Below are 16,928 nucleotides of genomic sequence, written 5' to 3'. Positions count from 1 at the left end.
ACAATAGTTGCTGCTGTTTTAAAGATATTTACATAATCCTCAAAGACTTCTCTATTGATTAGAATAAAAAATATTTAGTTTGCTATGATGGTAAAGATTTTTCATATTTTCCAAGCTCTGACTTTTACTGCCTGACTGATATTTTTTTTGGCTGATATTGGTCCACTACCAATATATTGGTATCAGCATACGTGTTGCCCGATATATGCCCACATGAAAACTCTTTTTTTAAGAGAGAGAGAGAAAGAAAGATTATAAATCAGAGAAAGATGCTTGAGGTAATTTATTATTATTATATTCACAGTAAGTTTACAGTTTCAGTGCACTGGAAAATATAAAATAACCGAAAGCAGTAATGTCAAATAACATCGTCACATCCAAACATGGCTGATAATTAAACTTTTGCTTCACATTGTACAAAGTGAGCAAGGTCATAAATCATTTAATATTACCATCTTTGTTTCGATTAAGAAATAGAGTTGCAACTTGAGAAATGAGCTAAAATTAGCTTGAACTGTGAAGCAGAAAGTTCAAATGGTTAGAAAGTCTTTAAGAACAGCTGTAAGTGTTGCAAAGCAGTTGTTTTTCAGAAAAATTTAGCATAGCTCAGGGACTCAACTCTAACGTTGACATATAGAAGGTGAAAACTCGGGCTAAGACGAACCATCCTGAACTGTTTATGTGCTTGAGTAAAGCCAGTTGATGAGATATAGAGGGCACAGACCACTGAGAGAGGCTTGTTATCATGTTATCATGTGCTGTTGGCATTTTGAGCACTATTGGCAGTGTGACATACAGAGAACAAGAGAAGACTATAAAGAGAAAGACGGGAGAAAATCAGAGAGATAAAGTCATAATCCAGATTGAGGATGAGTTTAATCTGGATCAAAGTAATTAACCAGAGTGATTCAACACTAGAAAACATCCCTCTACAGCTGCTGACAATTGATATCTGCTCAATATGAGGAACAAAGGCACTTCTTTAGTGTGGTGCATGATTTGAAAATGTATTTTTATATACCATTCCATCACGGTAAAATAAATGAGTCGAATACTAAAATATTTACAGTAATATGTGATGATTAGGGACTACTATCGTGTAATCACAGCATGATATTTTGGTCATTTTAATCTGATGAAAATAAACTAGTAATCCTAGAGGGGCATTTTAATTAACATTTTCATTTCATTTTATACATTGCATATCAAATATGTCAAAATAAAATACAAAATACTGGTATGAGAATATGTATTTAATTAAAATAAGTAATTTGTAATTTAAAAAATGACATTCTACACAAACTGATATTATCATATTTTAGCCATTTAGTGGGTGATTATGGATTGGATTTTGAAGGGCCAGCTGTTAAATAGCACAGACAGGAACTCTTAACAATTAAAATTAAGTCATTATTTCGTTTTTTTGTTGTTTAGTTTATCATTCAAGTAACTTGGTGTTTACTTCATCTGCTATTTTAACATAGATCATGTGAGGGGTCAAAACAGTTATCTCATGGAAAAACATCAAACATTTTTCATGCATTACTAATGATTAACCGATAATAGACGACTATCCATTAAATCAATTGCTTAAAATTTGCATCCCTAATCTGTGGTGTTGTCTGTGGAAGACTACGACCATCCCGGCTTTACAAAAACTTCAGTGAAGCACGAAAGACATCTCTGCCAACAGCGAGTCTGTGTCATCATTATTGCACATTCTTTCATACAGTATTTGATGCATGGAAAATCCATCAGTCCTCGCTCTCACACTCTCTCTCTCATGCAGACACAGCTGGTTGTCTGGGACCACTGAAGTTAATCTGCCCAGGACAGCTGAGACATCTGGCGCATACACACACAAACACACACTTGTTCGGTCACACACATTCTTTGGTTTATTCTGTGTGACAGACCCTAACTCCTGCTATGTACTGCATGCCGGTGACAGCAGAGGTTAACTGCTGTCACTACAGTTAACTTTGTGTTTCTCTAAACCCGTACAACTTTAACCTGCTCAATGTCACATCCAACAGGTTTAGAGCACCTTGGACAGCGTGCATCAGCTTTGGGACGGTCTAATCCCACCCTGTCTCGTCTATAAACAGATAGAAAGGTCTTGTTTGTGCCAGTCTCATTTCCTGATCGGGTCATGTGGTGATATATAGCCTACTGCTCTACTGCCCCCCCTGGAAACAGTGACACCTGAGAGCCGGTCCATGTTATGTTCCCATAGTGACTGGTGTCACCAAACCGGGGTGTGTCTGAGGCGTGTGTGAGCAGTATCATGCATAGCTGATCGCCATGTGTATGTGTGTGTGTGTATGTGTGTGTGTACGCTTTGCATACTCTTACACACACACTGGCTCAAAATGCTGGCCGGAGCGCAGGGTGGCATGGTTAACCCTGAATCCTCCCCACCTGTGAGAGCATGAAAATACACCACTAGAAATAGAGTCAGCCTGACCAGTCTGAAAATAACTGGAGAATTAGGAGGCAGGAAGACGACAAAGGAAGAGGAAAAACGCTCAGAGGCTGCAGGACAGATTAAGATTAGAGGTCAGCATTAACCTGACTAGGCTGTCTGCGCTCACTACTGATGTTACAGAGCCACCAGTGGTACTAGGGCTGTGCATCGCAATCGTGATAAAAAACTATATATCGTCTTAGATCTTGGACATCGTGATATGGCATAAAGGTTGAATTAAAGTAAAAAAAAAACAGACACAATAAATTAAGATTAAGAAGATGACACTGTGCGCTGTGTTTTTAATGTTGATGAACAAGTCTATAAAAATGTTATTTACATGTCTGGTCAGATTCTTGGTGTGTTTACTTATTTCTGTCATCAAGTATTTTGAGTCCTTAGTCGTACTTTTGCAAATTTTAGACTTCTTGTACTTTTGCATTTGTTGAAGCGAGTTTAAAGCCATGATATTGAAAAAAGTTTGTGCAGAATTCCATTATTGTATCGTCATTCATCTGTTTAAAAAGTGAAAAGGGATGCTTAATACAACAAAGCACACTCCTGTTTTAGACTTTAAAGGTTATAGGAAGGCGCTCTCTTTCTTTCAGATGTGTCAGAATTATTTAAAAGGATAGCTGATGATGACTAAATTCTCTAAACTTGAATATATATGCAAACTTTTGTAATCCTCCTTTGTGCCCGAGGTGGGCACAAGGATGAGTTGTGGGAGTAAGAGACATCTAACCTGAAGGGATAACTGTGCACATTTGGTTGAAAATTGTCTGTGCGTATTAATATCCCTAAAGCCACAATCTTAATAGGTCATAATTCTCCATGGAAAGAGATAGTTTATAAATGCTGATAATTCTGATTTTTCTTAAACTGTATGTGGGACGCTGACAGATTTGATCTGGGTGGGTGGGAGATGAACGATCTACTTCTGTGACCTCTGACAGTCTAAAAGTAATCATGGAGGAAAGATGCAGCCTCAGGCGAGCCGTTTAACTTTAGACACAGACAGACAGACAGACAGAGCACTTTGCTCTCCTGTCCTGTTAATCACTTATCCAGTGATATAAATATCAACTTTGGGGAGTTGTTGGCAAGTAAACATGATCGTCCAACTATTTTTTGGTAAATAAATGTTTGTTAAATAATCAATCTTTAGTCTGTTTTTTTGGGTTTGTTTGTTCTGCTGTGCGTGTTTTAACCTGTCTGTCATCTGACTCCTTTTTGCACAAGGACCGAAATGAAAATTTATCTGCAACAATTAGTCAATTAATAGATTTAGTTGATCGTAGTTGCCAAATACTTTGATAACGGATTGATTTTTCAAGCAAAAATGTCAAACATTTGCTGGTTCCAGGTTCTTAAATGTGAGGATTTGCTGCTTTTCTTCGACATTCATGATAGTAAATGAAGAGTTTTGGACTGTTCGTTGGACAAACAAGGCATTCTGACGACATCATTGTTTTTTTTTTGCCCTGGGAAACTGTGATGAGCATTTTCCACATTTTTTGACATTTTATAGGCTAAATGACTAATCGTAAAATGTGAAAATAATCCACTTTTATAATCAATTGATTGTTCATGTCCTTTTACAAGCAAAGGAAATATCAAATAATTGCTGGTTCCGGGTTCTTACAGTTGTTCAGCTTAAAGATGATGAAAGGCTGCTTTTCTTCAACATTTATGTTCGTAAATGAAGAGTCTTTGGGTTTTGGGACTGTTGGTGGGACAAACGAGGCAATCTGAAGACGTCAATTTGGGCTCTGGGAAATTGTGATGAGTATTTTTCACACTTTTCTGACATTTTATAGGCCACATGATTAATCGTGGAAAATGACACCCTTGTCGTTGTTGTATAACATCTACAACAAATCAAATTGTGTGCCAAAACAAATCCATCTATCCATCTATCCATCTCAGCCTGTAGTAAACTGGATGGTGTGCACAGATTGTGGTAGCACTCCTGTGAAGTTAAAGCCAAAACTTTTACATTAAAGTTATTTTTGTTGTACTTTTTTTTTTCCCCAGCCCAACCTGAGATTGCAGATGGCAGATATAGCTGGGCTAAAGCGAGGGGACACGCGCCGCGATGAAGGGAGAGAAAATAGGTCATAACGCAGCTCCACGGGGCGAATCATGATTCACCACTCAGGCTTATAGAGAGAGGCGTTTTTGAGCCGACGGATGATGGTGGAAACGATGCGGCGCACCACCGACGATAATCTCATCCGAGGCGATCAGCCGCTGGTCCGCCGGAGCATCTCGTGCGTGAATACTGGCCCGGTTTCATAACCATGGCAACCGGAATCCCCTCGTGCCTAAGAAAGGGGGCGTTATCTCCGTCGTCACAAAACAAAAATAAACGTCAATACTTTGACTCGTTTTTTCACATGTTTGTCGCCCATTTTTCTCGCCCGGCTGCTCATAAAAAGTGACGATATGCGGGTTAAATTACAGTCAGAGCCACACATGTGTGCGAAAACTTTTAACGCGTATCCTGCGGTTGTCGTTGTCCCACACGGTAACCCGACACCGCATCGTCCCGACAACAGGTGACGACGCACCGGTGCTGTCGGGTTGTGTATTTATATCCCAGTGTGTGACAGTATGGCCCATTTTGTGTGCTTGTAGCAGCAGCAGCAGCAGCCCCCCTCCGACCCCCGAGCGGTCACTTCACTTACCTCTATCCATTTCTGAGCCTCCTGACAGGCTGGTTCGGGATGGCTCGCCTCGTGCCGCTCCGAGTCGTCCCGCGGCGGGGCATTCGGGACATCTCGATCCGCTGCGGGGCTAGCCATCTCCGGGCTACCGGACGGTGATATGTGATAAGCTGTGTGTTGGTGGTGGTGGTGGTGGTGGTGGTGCTCCCCTCCCCGCTCTGTCAGTCCTGTTATCCTCCTGTTCGCTTTCTCCAGTTAGCCAGCCCGCAACTCCACGCGCAGTCAATGCGTTGCGTAGCCCTCTTGTGCTCCCCGCAAGCCCTCGCTCCCAACTGTGACAAGGAGATGGAGGAGAAAAAAAAGGGGGGCTCTGGCGACGGACGCTGCAACACGAACCAGGCGCTAAAAATAACGATTCTTCACCACCGCCGAAGTGCGTGAGGCTGACGCTGCTGCCGCGCAATTTAGGGGACGTGAACGCGCAGGCAGGAATCTATGCGGGGGGGAGGAGGTCGAGAGAGACAGAAAGAGAGAGGGAGAGAGAGATGGGGGCTTGCAGATGTCCCGTTATTTCACAGTTCACATGAGGAGATTGACTTCATGCTTACCTGCGCAATAGAAAGTATGCTGGGTTTAAAATGGAGAGCAACCGAGAAAGAAAATGTAAAAAAAAAAAGTCGAGCTTCAAGGAGTCCATTGCTCTGTTGGAGTGTAAGAAAGATAGTTTGAGGTAACAAAGATTCATCACAGCGACCAAAAATGGGACACGATGCCTTCAATGACTTATCTTTCAGTCAGGAATGATGTCAGATGCTGAGGTTTTACAGGCCCAGACACTAAAAAGCCTGAATTACACTACTCCAAATTAGTTAGGGATATAAAGTCAAATGAAATGTGTCGCATTATTTTTGGGTACCAAAAATATTCACAAAACACAAAATAAAAAATCAGATATCTCACAGAATAAACAATCAAGTGAAACACTAAAATGTCCCTAATTAACTTTGAGTAGTGTATTTGATTTTTCAACATTTATTTCTTGAAAACTAACTATTCGGCTCTGAATGAAGTTTAAAACCTTCTCCACCTGGATGGATTACCAAACAGGCCAAGCAGGTAACTACCCTGGGGCCCTCGGACCCCCAAGAGCACCAGAAGCCTCCTGGGAAGCTTCGCTGTTATGTTAATTTGATTAATTGTAAATTAGTTTGGGAATTTGCACCACCAAAGCACATTGTTAACTTTTTTATTTCTGGCTACGCTCACTGTGTTGTTAAAGGGTCCCTGTGTAAAAATCAAGTTTTATTGCCGTTGTTATTTCAGTTGATAGTGTGCTTAAGCGGTGCATATCCCCGCATATGGTTGTGTTGAATCAAATCATCAATAAATCAGCTGACACATAGTAAATCAGGGCAAAATATAATAAAGCTGCCATGTACAGTCTACTGTGTGCTCTTAATGGATACACAGTATATTACTTTGGTGGAGATATAATAAATTCTGTATTCATTTATACATTTGTTGGCCTTAAAGAAGTTGAAAAAGTCTTAGACAAATACTAGAATAAGCCCCTTAAAAAGTATTTCTCAAATTTCTTACACTGTGTACCATTTATTGGCTCTCCCATGACTGTCATTAGAATACATAGGCCTTCTCCATTTAGCCACGGACAGTTCATGCAGAAGACAGGTTTATTCCAAATAAATACGTAGCAAGCTGAAACAGGAAAGACAAAAATAACATTTCAATTCAAGTACTTTCACTCAAATTCTGTCATCTCTTGATAGTATTATATGTTGTAATTTATTTCATTTTCACATACCACTATTGGTACGCTTACCATTGAGAATAGTGGCTCTAAAATATCTACAAAGTGCAAGTGTTTCACTGTATGTCAACTCCCCCTAGGTTGCCAAAACCCCCAAAATGACCCCACTGTGCCCCATATTAACTACAGCCCCGACTTTAACAGAGCTTTTCTTTACAGCCAAGTTACATATTACAAAATCAATAGCCCATAAACTCCTGTAAGGTGTTGTTTATACGTACACTGGCCAAAGAATGGCTTGGCAGTTATCAGTAATGCTGTTAAGTGATCAATTCTGTTGATAACACCTGCGTACACGGTGGGGTTGATAGCTCCGGCTAATATTGGATGCAAATGTGACCTTTGCGAATGGCAGGTCAAACCTTTCAGAATGTTATTTTACCAAATCACCTGAATGGAGAGGTAAAGCCCACGCTAAAAGCCATATAGATATTGGCCTTAATGTCTGTTTGTATAAGGACTTAACTCTACATCCCTGCCTCTGGAAGGATCTCTGTGCATGCCACTGACTGAGATAATAACTGTTCCAAATGGCAAATAATAGATTCACTGAGTATTTTTTCTTAATCAAAACAGAATCTTTCATTTAGGACAATATACCGTATATCACACTGTGCCTGCAGAGAAAGGTCTTGTGTCGGTATCCACAGTGATGAGTCAAGCGAGCAGACAATCTATCGACAGCTCTTCAGTCCTTCTCCTGTTTCAGCCCTTTACAGCTGAACGGCAGCCAAGACCGGTCAGGATGAGCCCCAAGCTGTGAGAGCCTCAGGACATTAAACACTTCATCACCTCATGTGACAGAAGTGTGAATGGGAGTCTAAAATGTAGACTGGTGACTGGGGGAAGGCAAGAAAAAGATATAGATTTGTTCAGAGCTTTGAAAAAGAAATGTTTAAAGCTGCAACTAACAATTATTTACAATATTCAAGCCCACAATGATGCCTTCAATTTGCTTGTTTTGTCCAACTAAGTCCAGAACCCAAAGATATTAATTGTTGTACAACAAGACATAATAGCCAGAATGGCCCTCAGAAGATTGCATACCTCTGCCAAGGCCCAACAGTCCCCTTTTGTACTCAAGATCAAAAGGGGACATCAAGATCCATGCTTTATTCACTGAGAAATTAATGAAAATGTGAAGGAAAAAAAAACGCCTTATCTCGCAATGTGAGAGGGAGTAAGAAAAATATTGGGTAACTGTGCCTTTATCCAGATCCGCACCAAAAGTTTATGGTGTCTGGTAACCTCCTTTCAGAGGTAAAAATATAAAATCCTCACATCTAAGAAGCTTGAAGCAGGGTATGTTTGGCATTTCTCCTTCAAAATGTGACAAAACAGTTGTCGATGATCAACATAATTGCTCATTGATTAACTCATCAATTAATCATTGTGGCTTCAGTCAAGTATATAAAGGAGTAAAACGAGTAGAACAACCTATTTTTGTACTAAACAAAACAAACACATCAGGAGACACATATAAGTTTAATGGTTGCTTTATTGAATTCCCACAGCTGCATCACCAGCAGAACTACAGCAACACAGTATTTGGAAAGTGCAGAAAGGTAAACAAGTGGTGCACAGTCTAGACACACAGTACTATCACCCTGCACTGCACAACAACAACCCAACACTTTACTTTGATGGTCCCTATCATGTTTGGAGATTTTGTATTTTCTGTGTTAAACTTGTACACTAATAGTGTATTTGAACATTTGCAGATTGTTAACTGAAGAGTCATCAAGACAAGTGCAAACATAACTCCACTTTATTAATACATTTTTGAAAACTTGGCCCGTAGGTAACCTAAACAAAGAAAATGACTAATCCTCCACTATCATTTTGCACTTTAAATTCACACTTCTCAAAGAAAACCTCAGCTTTTCAGATAAATGTCAGTGACACCCAAGAACAGCACTCAAAAGGTTGCGTGCCCGTTCTGAACAATGGTTAAATTATTCCTACGGATACATTTGGGCTGTTCTGAGGAATGTCAGATCCTTATAAACTCAACCACAAAGCAACTGAAGGCATTCAGAGAAACAGGCGAAACATTTCTCGGTACGTTTTCTGCCTTTTCCTTCTCACTTTTCTTTCCGCTGTTTATTGGCACAAAAGGTATTTAAGCAACAGTATTCTCAGTTCGACAGAGGCAGCAATGATTACACACAAAAAAGCTGCAAAAAATCCCTAACACACACATGCACACAAGCAGTGGTGAGATCTGACCTCGTGTTTTACAATTCACTGCTGAATGATATATCACATAAAAATGTTTGGACACGCTTGTCTCAGTTAGTGGCAGCTGAACAAAAGGTTTGGATGGTGCGTTGGTGTGTACATGTGCTAAAGAATGCTTTGTTCATGAGATGAGAGTACAGTGTGTGGAAACAATATGTGCTTTATAGTGCATAGTGTTATGGGTGCTTGCTGATTGTGTTTGCCATGTGTGAATGCTCCAGGACGATTTTGGTTTTACAATTTGGTGGCGTGTCCAACTGAACATCTTAACTGTGACAAAGAGCCACGGAGGAGAAACGGACCTCGCCTTGCTCTCTTTCCATGAATCCACGGCACACTTTGGCTGCATCCTGGACAAGGATGAAAAGGGAAAAAAAGCACATATGTTTACTCTTATGTAAAATGCTGATACTCTTATACTCAAGTATCCACTGTACTAGAAATACTGTAGTTTTCACTTTCACGAACTGCACAACATCTGCAGTTATCTGCCTCAAAGGAAAGACTGTCCTAAAGACCTAAAAATCTCTAATAGGACTGGGTAATATCACTAAAACAATAATAATGTATTATGAGGCTTGATGTCGTTAAATTTAGTTATCATCATATAGCTTGAAATGTGTTTTTCTGATTGTTAAGGCTCTTAACTCAAGTCAAATTTTCTGTTCAGGCTTAGTAAAATATATTCCTCTTAATGTTTATCATAACATTACAAATGAAAAACAAAACAATAAAAAAAGTAATGTGTATTGACAGTTTACTGATACATTTGATTGATATAATTATAGTGGTTTTGATCATAATTATGAATCATTTATGTGATATTATATTTTGCCAATACTGTCCACTCATACTCTCCAGTAGAAGTGGGAATGCAGGTCTTTAATTGCAGTATTTATCTACATATCTATCTCAACTTGCACTTAAGGCTTCAAGGGCTTCTTCCTTTAAATGACATTCAATAAGTCATATTTTATGATACATTTTGATCACTAATGCATTTGGGGCCCTCTTGTGGCAGTTTGACGTAACAATCTAAGAGTCTCTGAGTTGAGCACAAACATGAGTGTAATTTGAACTATAACTGGCGGCAAACATTGCTTAAATGCCGACTATCTTAAAATTAACATTTTTGTTCAGATCAAAAATAAGTTTGCATTAAAAAAGTTCACCAGTCTTGTTTACAGTCCACATTTTTTATGAACCCTGCAGGAGATCTGAGAGTGCACATTAGCCAAGTTTATTGATTGAATCAAGATACGCAGGATCTGCCACACCCTATTCCAGTTTGATACCATGACTCATCACAGACATGTGCATGAAGTAACAGGGCTCACAATATTATTTCAGCATATGCAGAACTGGCACAAGATTTTATGGACTGAATATAGCTTTACCCACCGTTATGAAAGACTCATCTTTGGTAGCTCCGTGCTTCACTGGTCCGTTCATTCTCCCATCTAAAAAACATATAAGACAGTTGGGAATCCACAACTTTAAAACACATACAGGAATCTACATAATGAGTCGACATGCTTACCAAACTCATACAGTTGTCCATTTACATTGACAAAGGCAATAAAGTGGAAATTGACTTTGTCTGCTTCCGGCTGTAAAAGTTGAAATATGAGGAATTAATATTCAGTGTTAATATTGTAATTTAAAAGAAGGTTCCAGAAATCACATAATCACAGCTAAAAAAGCTGTTGTCATTAACACTACGTTTAACTAAAACACAAAGTGTCTTATCACTGCCCAGCTTTATTGAATTCTTACCAGCAGCAGAAATTGTTGCAATGAGCATCATTAAATGTCATTTAACCAACCTCCCGAAAACAGAGAGAGCTGTCAAACTCGGGCTATCAAGGGAGAAGGTACATACATACATTGACGGTGAAGTGAAACTGAAACTCTGACTTTTATCCAGTAATAGTCAATTAAATTCAGACTAATTCTTGGGTTTATCAGTTAAATGTACAGAAATGCACTGCAGATTGGAGTCTCTGTAACAGTAACAAAGAGGGTGACAGCTGTCTCATATAAATGAGTCCAGCGTAGGCCTGCATGATATGCACATCTGCTGCCCGAAAGCCGTATAAGATGTTAGCCATTAGTAACTGATATTGTGGTTAAGTATCTTACCCTACACTGGCCCTGCACTGCAACCTCATTGTGAGCGTCACGGATCGCCTGCAGAAGAAAAATTCAGAACACGTCAGTCTCATACAGCTAAAACAGATCACTCTACAATTTGAAAAACAAATGCAGGTATGTTTCTAAAAGACAAAAAAAAACCAGAACTGTATCTTAGGGGAAAAAAAGCACAGGTTTGTGGTTTTAAAGAATCAGTAACATATTCTTAAAATACATTCTGTAACAATATTCAGGAAATGTAAATGCTGCTGTCAAAGTGCCCTTACAAGGACAAGGATTTAGCAGTGTGTGGCGCCCCCAAGTGGGTGAAACAAAACGTGTAGGTTATACAATATTAAGAGTAATACTAGAAAATGCATTTGTTTTCCATATACTTCAGTTTTTATTAAATGTGCAGTATTTTTTGTCAATTAGTCATTACATTTGAAGAATGAGTTAGTCAACACCTTACATAGCTTTTATTTTAACACAAGACATTAACCATCTACAAAAAGAAAAGGAAAAATACATTTAAATAGCACATATTGGTTGTGAAGCAGATGCCTCATTAACTGCCTCTGATCCTTAGCTTATAGGGGATAAAATCTCATAGATACCATAAAATATTCTTGATTATCTGCTGATCAGTAACATCTGAATCTATCTTCTATTAACAGAAACACATAAGGCCACTTCAAGACTGTGTATGTTTGTCTTACTTGGTTCTTCTCCAGAAGTTTGGCACGTTCGTCAGCAGACATGTTTGCAGTCTCATCTAAAAACTTCTTCAGGACAGAGTCACTCGCTGAGAAGACAAAAATATGCCATTCGATCATTCACATCCTCTCACATTAAAATATCTGAAATCACAACCTGCCACACCAAAAAACGTCATCGAGTAATCAAAAAGGAGAACTAACCGAATGTTCTCCTGTATTTGAATACAGGAGAACAATTGTCTGTGCCCAATTCTTACAGTCTAATAAAGTTACATTTTTGGTTTATAAGGGTTCATAAAACAGCTGAATGTAAACTTAATTCTGGAGAGAAAACGTCATTACGAGTTGTACCGTCTATAATGCAGCCCCTGGATAAGGGTTCTCTATTCAATTTTTATGAAACTACATTAAAATGATGGATGGATTGGTAATTTGCATTATGAAAGGAAGATATCTCTGCACTAGAGAAACTACTGAGTCACTGATGCTGACCAACGGCCTTTTGCTCATTTTAGAAATAAAGATTTTGTAATAAATACATTTCATTAACTATGATACTCCTGCTTATTTGATCTGCACTCACCAAATGTTGGTTTGCTTTTGTTGTTGGCCACTGCATGCAGCAGGGCAATGGTGCCACAGGAATTGCCTGCTGTCTGCTTCAGGAAATAGACCTCAGAGTCTGCTGCAACCTTGTCTGTCTGCTGCTGTCTGAAAGACTCGTGCTGCCGGACACAAAGACAAAGCATGGTCATGGTCATCTGCCCATGAGAACACAGTGCAGTCAATTATGCAAACTGAAAATTGCACATGCGGAAACCGCAATTAAAAGAGCTAGATTTGTGTCATTTATAAGGCAAAAAAACACAAACATCTTCAAACAAAGCTTGTGTTTTTCTGCAAGGTTTTTCTGCTTTATGCTACACTACTCAAAATGACTTAGGGATATTGGGATATTGTTGTGTTTCACTTGATTGTTTATTCTGTGACATATGAGTTTTTATTTTGTGAATATTTTTGGTCCCCAAAACACATTTCATTTAACTTTGATTGCATATCCATGCACATGCATATATGCACCCATATCCATAACCCTAACTCATTTTGAGTAATGTATTTTATATATTTGCAAATAGCATATCTTGGGGATTTGAGCTGCTGATCAGACAACAAGGCTTCTGAGGAGATCATCTTGAACTCTGGGAAACTGTGATGGCACAATCTGATAATTGTCTTAACGGATAAAGATAATGTTTAATTCCATTAATTGTTAGTAAGCAGATTTCGGCTGTTGAGAAAACCCTTTCTGAGAGTGAAGAGTATTCAGTTTAATGACTAGGTTTTCATATAAGAAACATAAGAATTCATACTGAGAAGAAAAGGTAATCATTTGCTGATTCATCTCCTCAGTCTCACCATACTCTACCCATCACATAACAATACAGCTCCCTCCCCATCCGTGCCCTCCCTGCCCCTCAGTCTCACCCCACCCCACCCCAGGCAGCCTGTATCAGTGGCTCACCCCACCCTTCCAGGAAGTAGTCGCCACCATCATTACCTGTTGTGTCAGCGGGAAGAGCAGCATCAAGGCACGGCATGGCTTCGGGACGGCGGCGAGTTGCTCACTCTCCAGCCCCACCACATCAACGAAGCGCCAGCTTTCGCCCACGCCGAGGCATTTCATTAGCTGACACACACACACACAGTCGGGGAAATAAACAGAACACGATTACTGAAAATGATGTTAACAAAAAAACCTGTTTCAGAGGCTACACGTATGAATGATCCCTTGTGATGCTGTTCAAAGATGCTGCGTTGCTGGTCCACTCCAGCACGACCACACCCTTCAGCCTAGACACTGAGGGGCAGCGCTGGAAATGATGCTGAGGAGGTATCACCTCTTCTTTTCGTTCCCTTTTCATTTAATACCACTTTTTTTTCTTTCTTTTTTTTTTTTAACCAAGACAGACATACCAATATAAGCTACGTTGATGCCGTAGCTGCGACATTGTGGCCTGGTGGTCGTCTCAGTAACTAGCTAGCCGCTGTTAAACTCACCTGACAGTCGAATCAAACTGTGAACCGACACGTCGCCATTATTATTCGGCGACTAACGTCTCCTACTCACCATGTTCAGCATCTGAAACAACACAAAAACAGGACGACAGGTGAGTTTTCTGTCCGCGAAAACGCGAGGAAAAGTTAAGAAAACATTAATTCCCACACCTCGGGGTTGATTTCCATCGGGGTCCACTCCATTTTGGCAGTGTTGTTTTTTTTTTTTGCTCGTTAAGACGTCGCGTCGTCGTCGCTGTGCTCGGAGGGGGTGTCTGCTGCTGTCAGATGAAGTTACAGGACGGACCCGCACTTTATGCTGCCGGTCGTACCACTTACCGGCAGACGTGGGGGGGTGGGTCCAGCTCAAGTACCCGGTGGTGCGCTTATTCAACCTGCCTCATGAGGAATATCGGACTGATTTAAGCGCTAGATTTTACTTGGTATACGTTTAACTATGTAGTGAAACTCTATAAAGAAATACATCCTGTAAAAGAATATATTATTTAAGTAAAAATCCCACCGCTCAATGTGGGGTGACTGGTCAAACCACGCTCCTTCTAGAATGAAAGGTATGACGTAGTAATAATTTCATATCAACAATGTTTCTGCTTAATGGACTCTTTGTTTCAGTTTGTTTTTATAATGAAAACTGATATTATTTTTGTATTATTTCTAACTGCAACGCACAGGTTACATGTTAATTAGTCGGGCGGATAATGTGACTTCTTTTCTCTCTCATTTTGTGATGTTGCTGCTGCTGCTGCTGCTGGAAATGTACAACAGTAAATGGAAATCTACAGCAGTGAATGGAAAAGCTTTCATTGAATTATTGTGTTGTTCTGCAGCCCCTAATGTGCTTTCACCCAGTGACCTCTTTGAGAAGAAAGGGGACAGTGAATAACTGAAATCAAACTAGAAATGCAGTGATAGCACAGAATGGTCATCTTGGTGTCTAGTTTGTTTGTTTGTTTGTTGATATCATTAGATATACAGAAAATAATGCTTTACTTATGAGTATATGTATAATGATAGAAGATAGGACATGAACATGTATTTCTATACAAAAATATCCTAATATTTATGACTTTTGGACCTTTTCTGTGCTCATTTATTGCCTTTTTAGAATCATAACCAGCTGTTTAACCAGAAGGATATGAAGCTAAACAGCATTCAGGAGGTGTATTCAACCTCTTGTTTTATCCCCTGCTACACTGTGTATAATGGGTTTTCACATACACAAGGACAATGTCAGTGTTTCCTAACACCAGCCTTAATCTCACCTATGGTGTACTGGATGTAAAGTAGGTCTATACTGGACTGAAATTGTGCAGCACAGGATTTTCAGTGTAAATGTTAAAATGAATATTTGCGTCATCCTGCATGTGTTTTCAATCCACCATGATCTGCAAGAACAAGGCATCACATGCTTGTTTCCTGGAGCTCATATCATCCGAGCTGCAACACACTGCAGTTGCTCAATGTGACCATTTAGTCTAAGGTGGCACTATTGTACAAGTAAAAAACAACACGCTGTTGTGTTGTAATTTCATGCATAGTCACTCACTTTGGTTTGCACAATTTGCATAAATTTTAGTGGCCTTTAACTGCCTACAGTTCCAGGCTGTTAGTTAGTAAGCACCATTTCTGGTCTCTATAAGAGGGATATGACTGAATGTATCCTGTTTTCCCAGTTTTTGTTCACCTGTCTGTTCGAGTTAGTGTATAAGCACCTGTTGCAAAAGCACCTGATCTCTCATGTTGGTGCATGTCTGTGATAAAAGGTAATTGGTTGTCAAAGCTGTGATGACTGAGTGCCAGTTAAGGGAACCAGCATATGATTGAGGGCTACACAGGAAAACCCATGAACTTGTGGTGGGATTTGTGATTGGTTTCATAATGGTGTTTTATTCCTTGAACACTGAATTCCCCTGTTTCCAGATGAGAGAAATCATTTTAAGTCCCCTGAGCTTTCACAAAGTAAGAGTTGATCCAGAAACTTGCTCCTCGACCAAGCTCCACGCAGTGATTTTACCCATGGTGAATCTTTCATCTCACTTTCACATTAAACTGTCGATTTGTTCACCAAAATAGCTCCAGTTAACAGCAAGCTTACCAGCATTGATTACAGAATTTAATTCCCACGACACGGCTCGACATGGTGCCACTAGTTGCTATGCAACCAGTAGCTTTCTACAAGTTGTCATTGCTAACCTGACAGATGCTTGTTAGGGCTTGTTAAAGTGTTTGAATGAACTATGGATGATTGAAATATAACGCAAGAGTGTCATGTCATGTTCAAGGGCTGCACAAAATGTTCTTGAGGGCTGCCAGGGACTGTGACACTTTCAGGTAGTGGTTATAAGGCTCGCCTTACTTCCTCCTAATGGCACTCTAACCACTCTGCACCTCCTTTCACTAGTTTAATGATTCAATCTTCAATCAGTTATACAACACACATTTGTTTTTTTGTTGTTGTTTGTTTTGTTCTGAGATTGAATAAATTGCAATCTCAATGCTTTCTCCTGACTTTTGATGATGTAAAACCACTGAAATAGGCTTACGTTTTCACACACATTGAAGCTAACTTTGTTAATGCTTAAAAAATATAATGGATTCTGTCTGGGCCCCCTGGTGGCAGGGGGGCCCGAGGCATAATGTGCCATATATCCAGCCCAGATTGCATGCCTAATATTCCCAGGAAGAGGGCAGCCTCTACATGAGTTTCTTTTTGAGTTTGGTCTTTTACTATGAAAGGTCAAAAGATGGGATAATTTATCTTCTCAAAAAATAGATGAAGCCTTTGACAACATAAC

General features: G+C 39.7%; 1 protein-coding gene across 1 annotated transcript; it reads right to left on the bottom strand.

Annotated features, from left to right (window-relative positions):
- Positions 1-8,444: 8,444 nt before the first annotated feature.
- On the bottom strand, positions 8,445-14,406 carry uchl1 (ubiquitin carboxyl-terminal esterase L1 (ubiquitin thiolesterase)). The gene is made up of 9 exons (XM_073469189.1): positions 14,284-14,406; positions 14,186-14,197; positions 13,616-13,744; positions 12,641-12,782; positions 12,058-12,143; positions 11,348-11,395; positions 10,746-10,815; positions 10,607-10,665; positions 8,445-9,555 (listed from the first exon to the last, which is right to left on the bottom strand). Exons 1-9 carry the CDS (start codon positions 14,314-14,316, stop codon positions 9,472-9,474), a joined length of 663 nt encoding a protein of 220 aa, XP_073325290.1. The 5' UTR covers positions 14,317-14,406; the 3' UTR covers positions 8,445-9,471.
- Positions 14,407-16,928: the final 2,522 nt, after the last annotated feature.

This window comes from Pagrus major, chromosome 1, assembly GCF_040436345.1.
Source record: "Pagrus major chromosome 1, Pma_NU_1.0".
Taxonomy (NCBI): Eukaryota; Metazoa; Chordata; class Actinopteri; order Spariformes; family Sparidae; genus Pagrus; species Pagrus major.
This window is presented reverse-complemented; position numbering and strand designations above follow the sequence as displayed.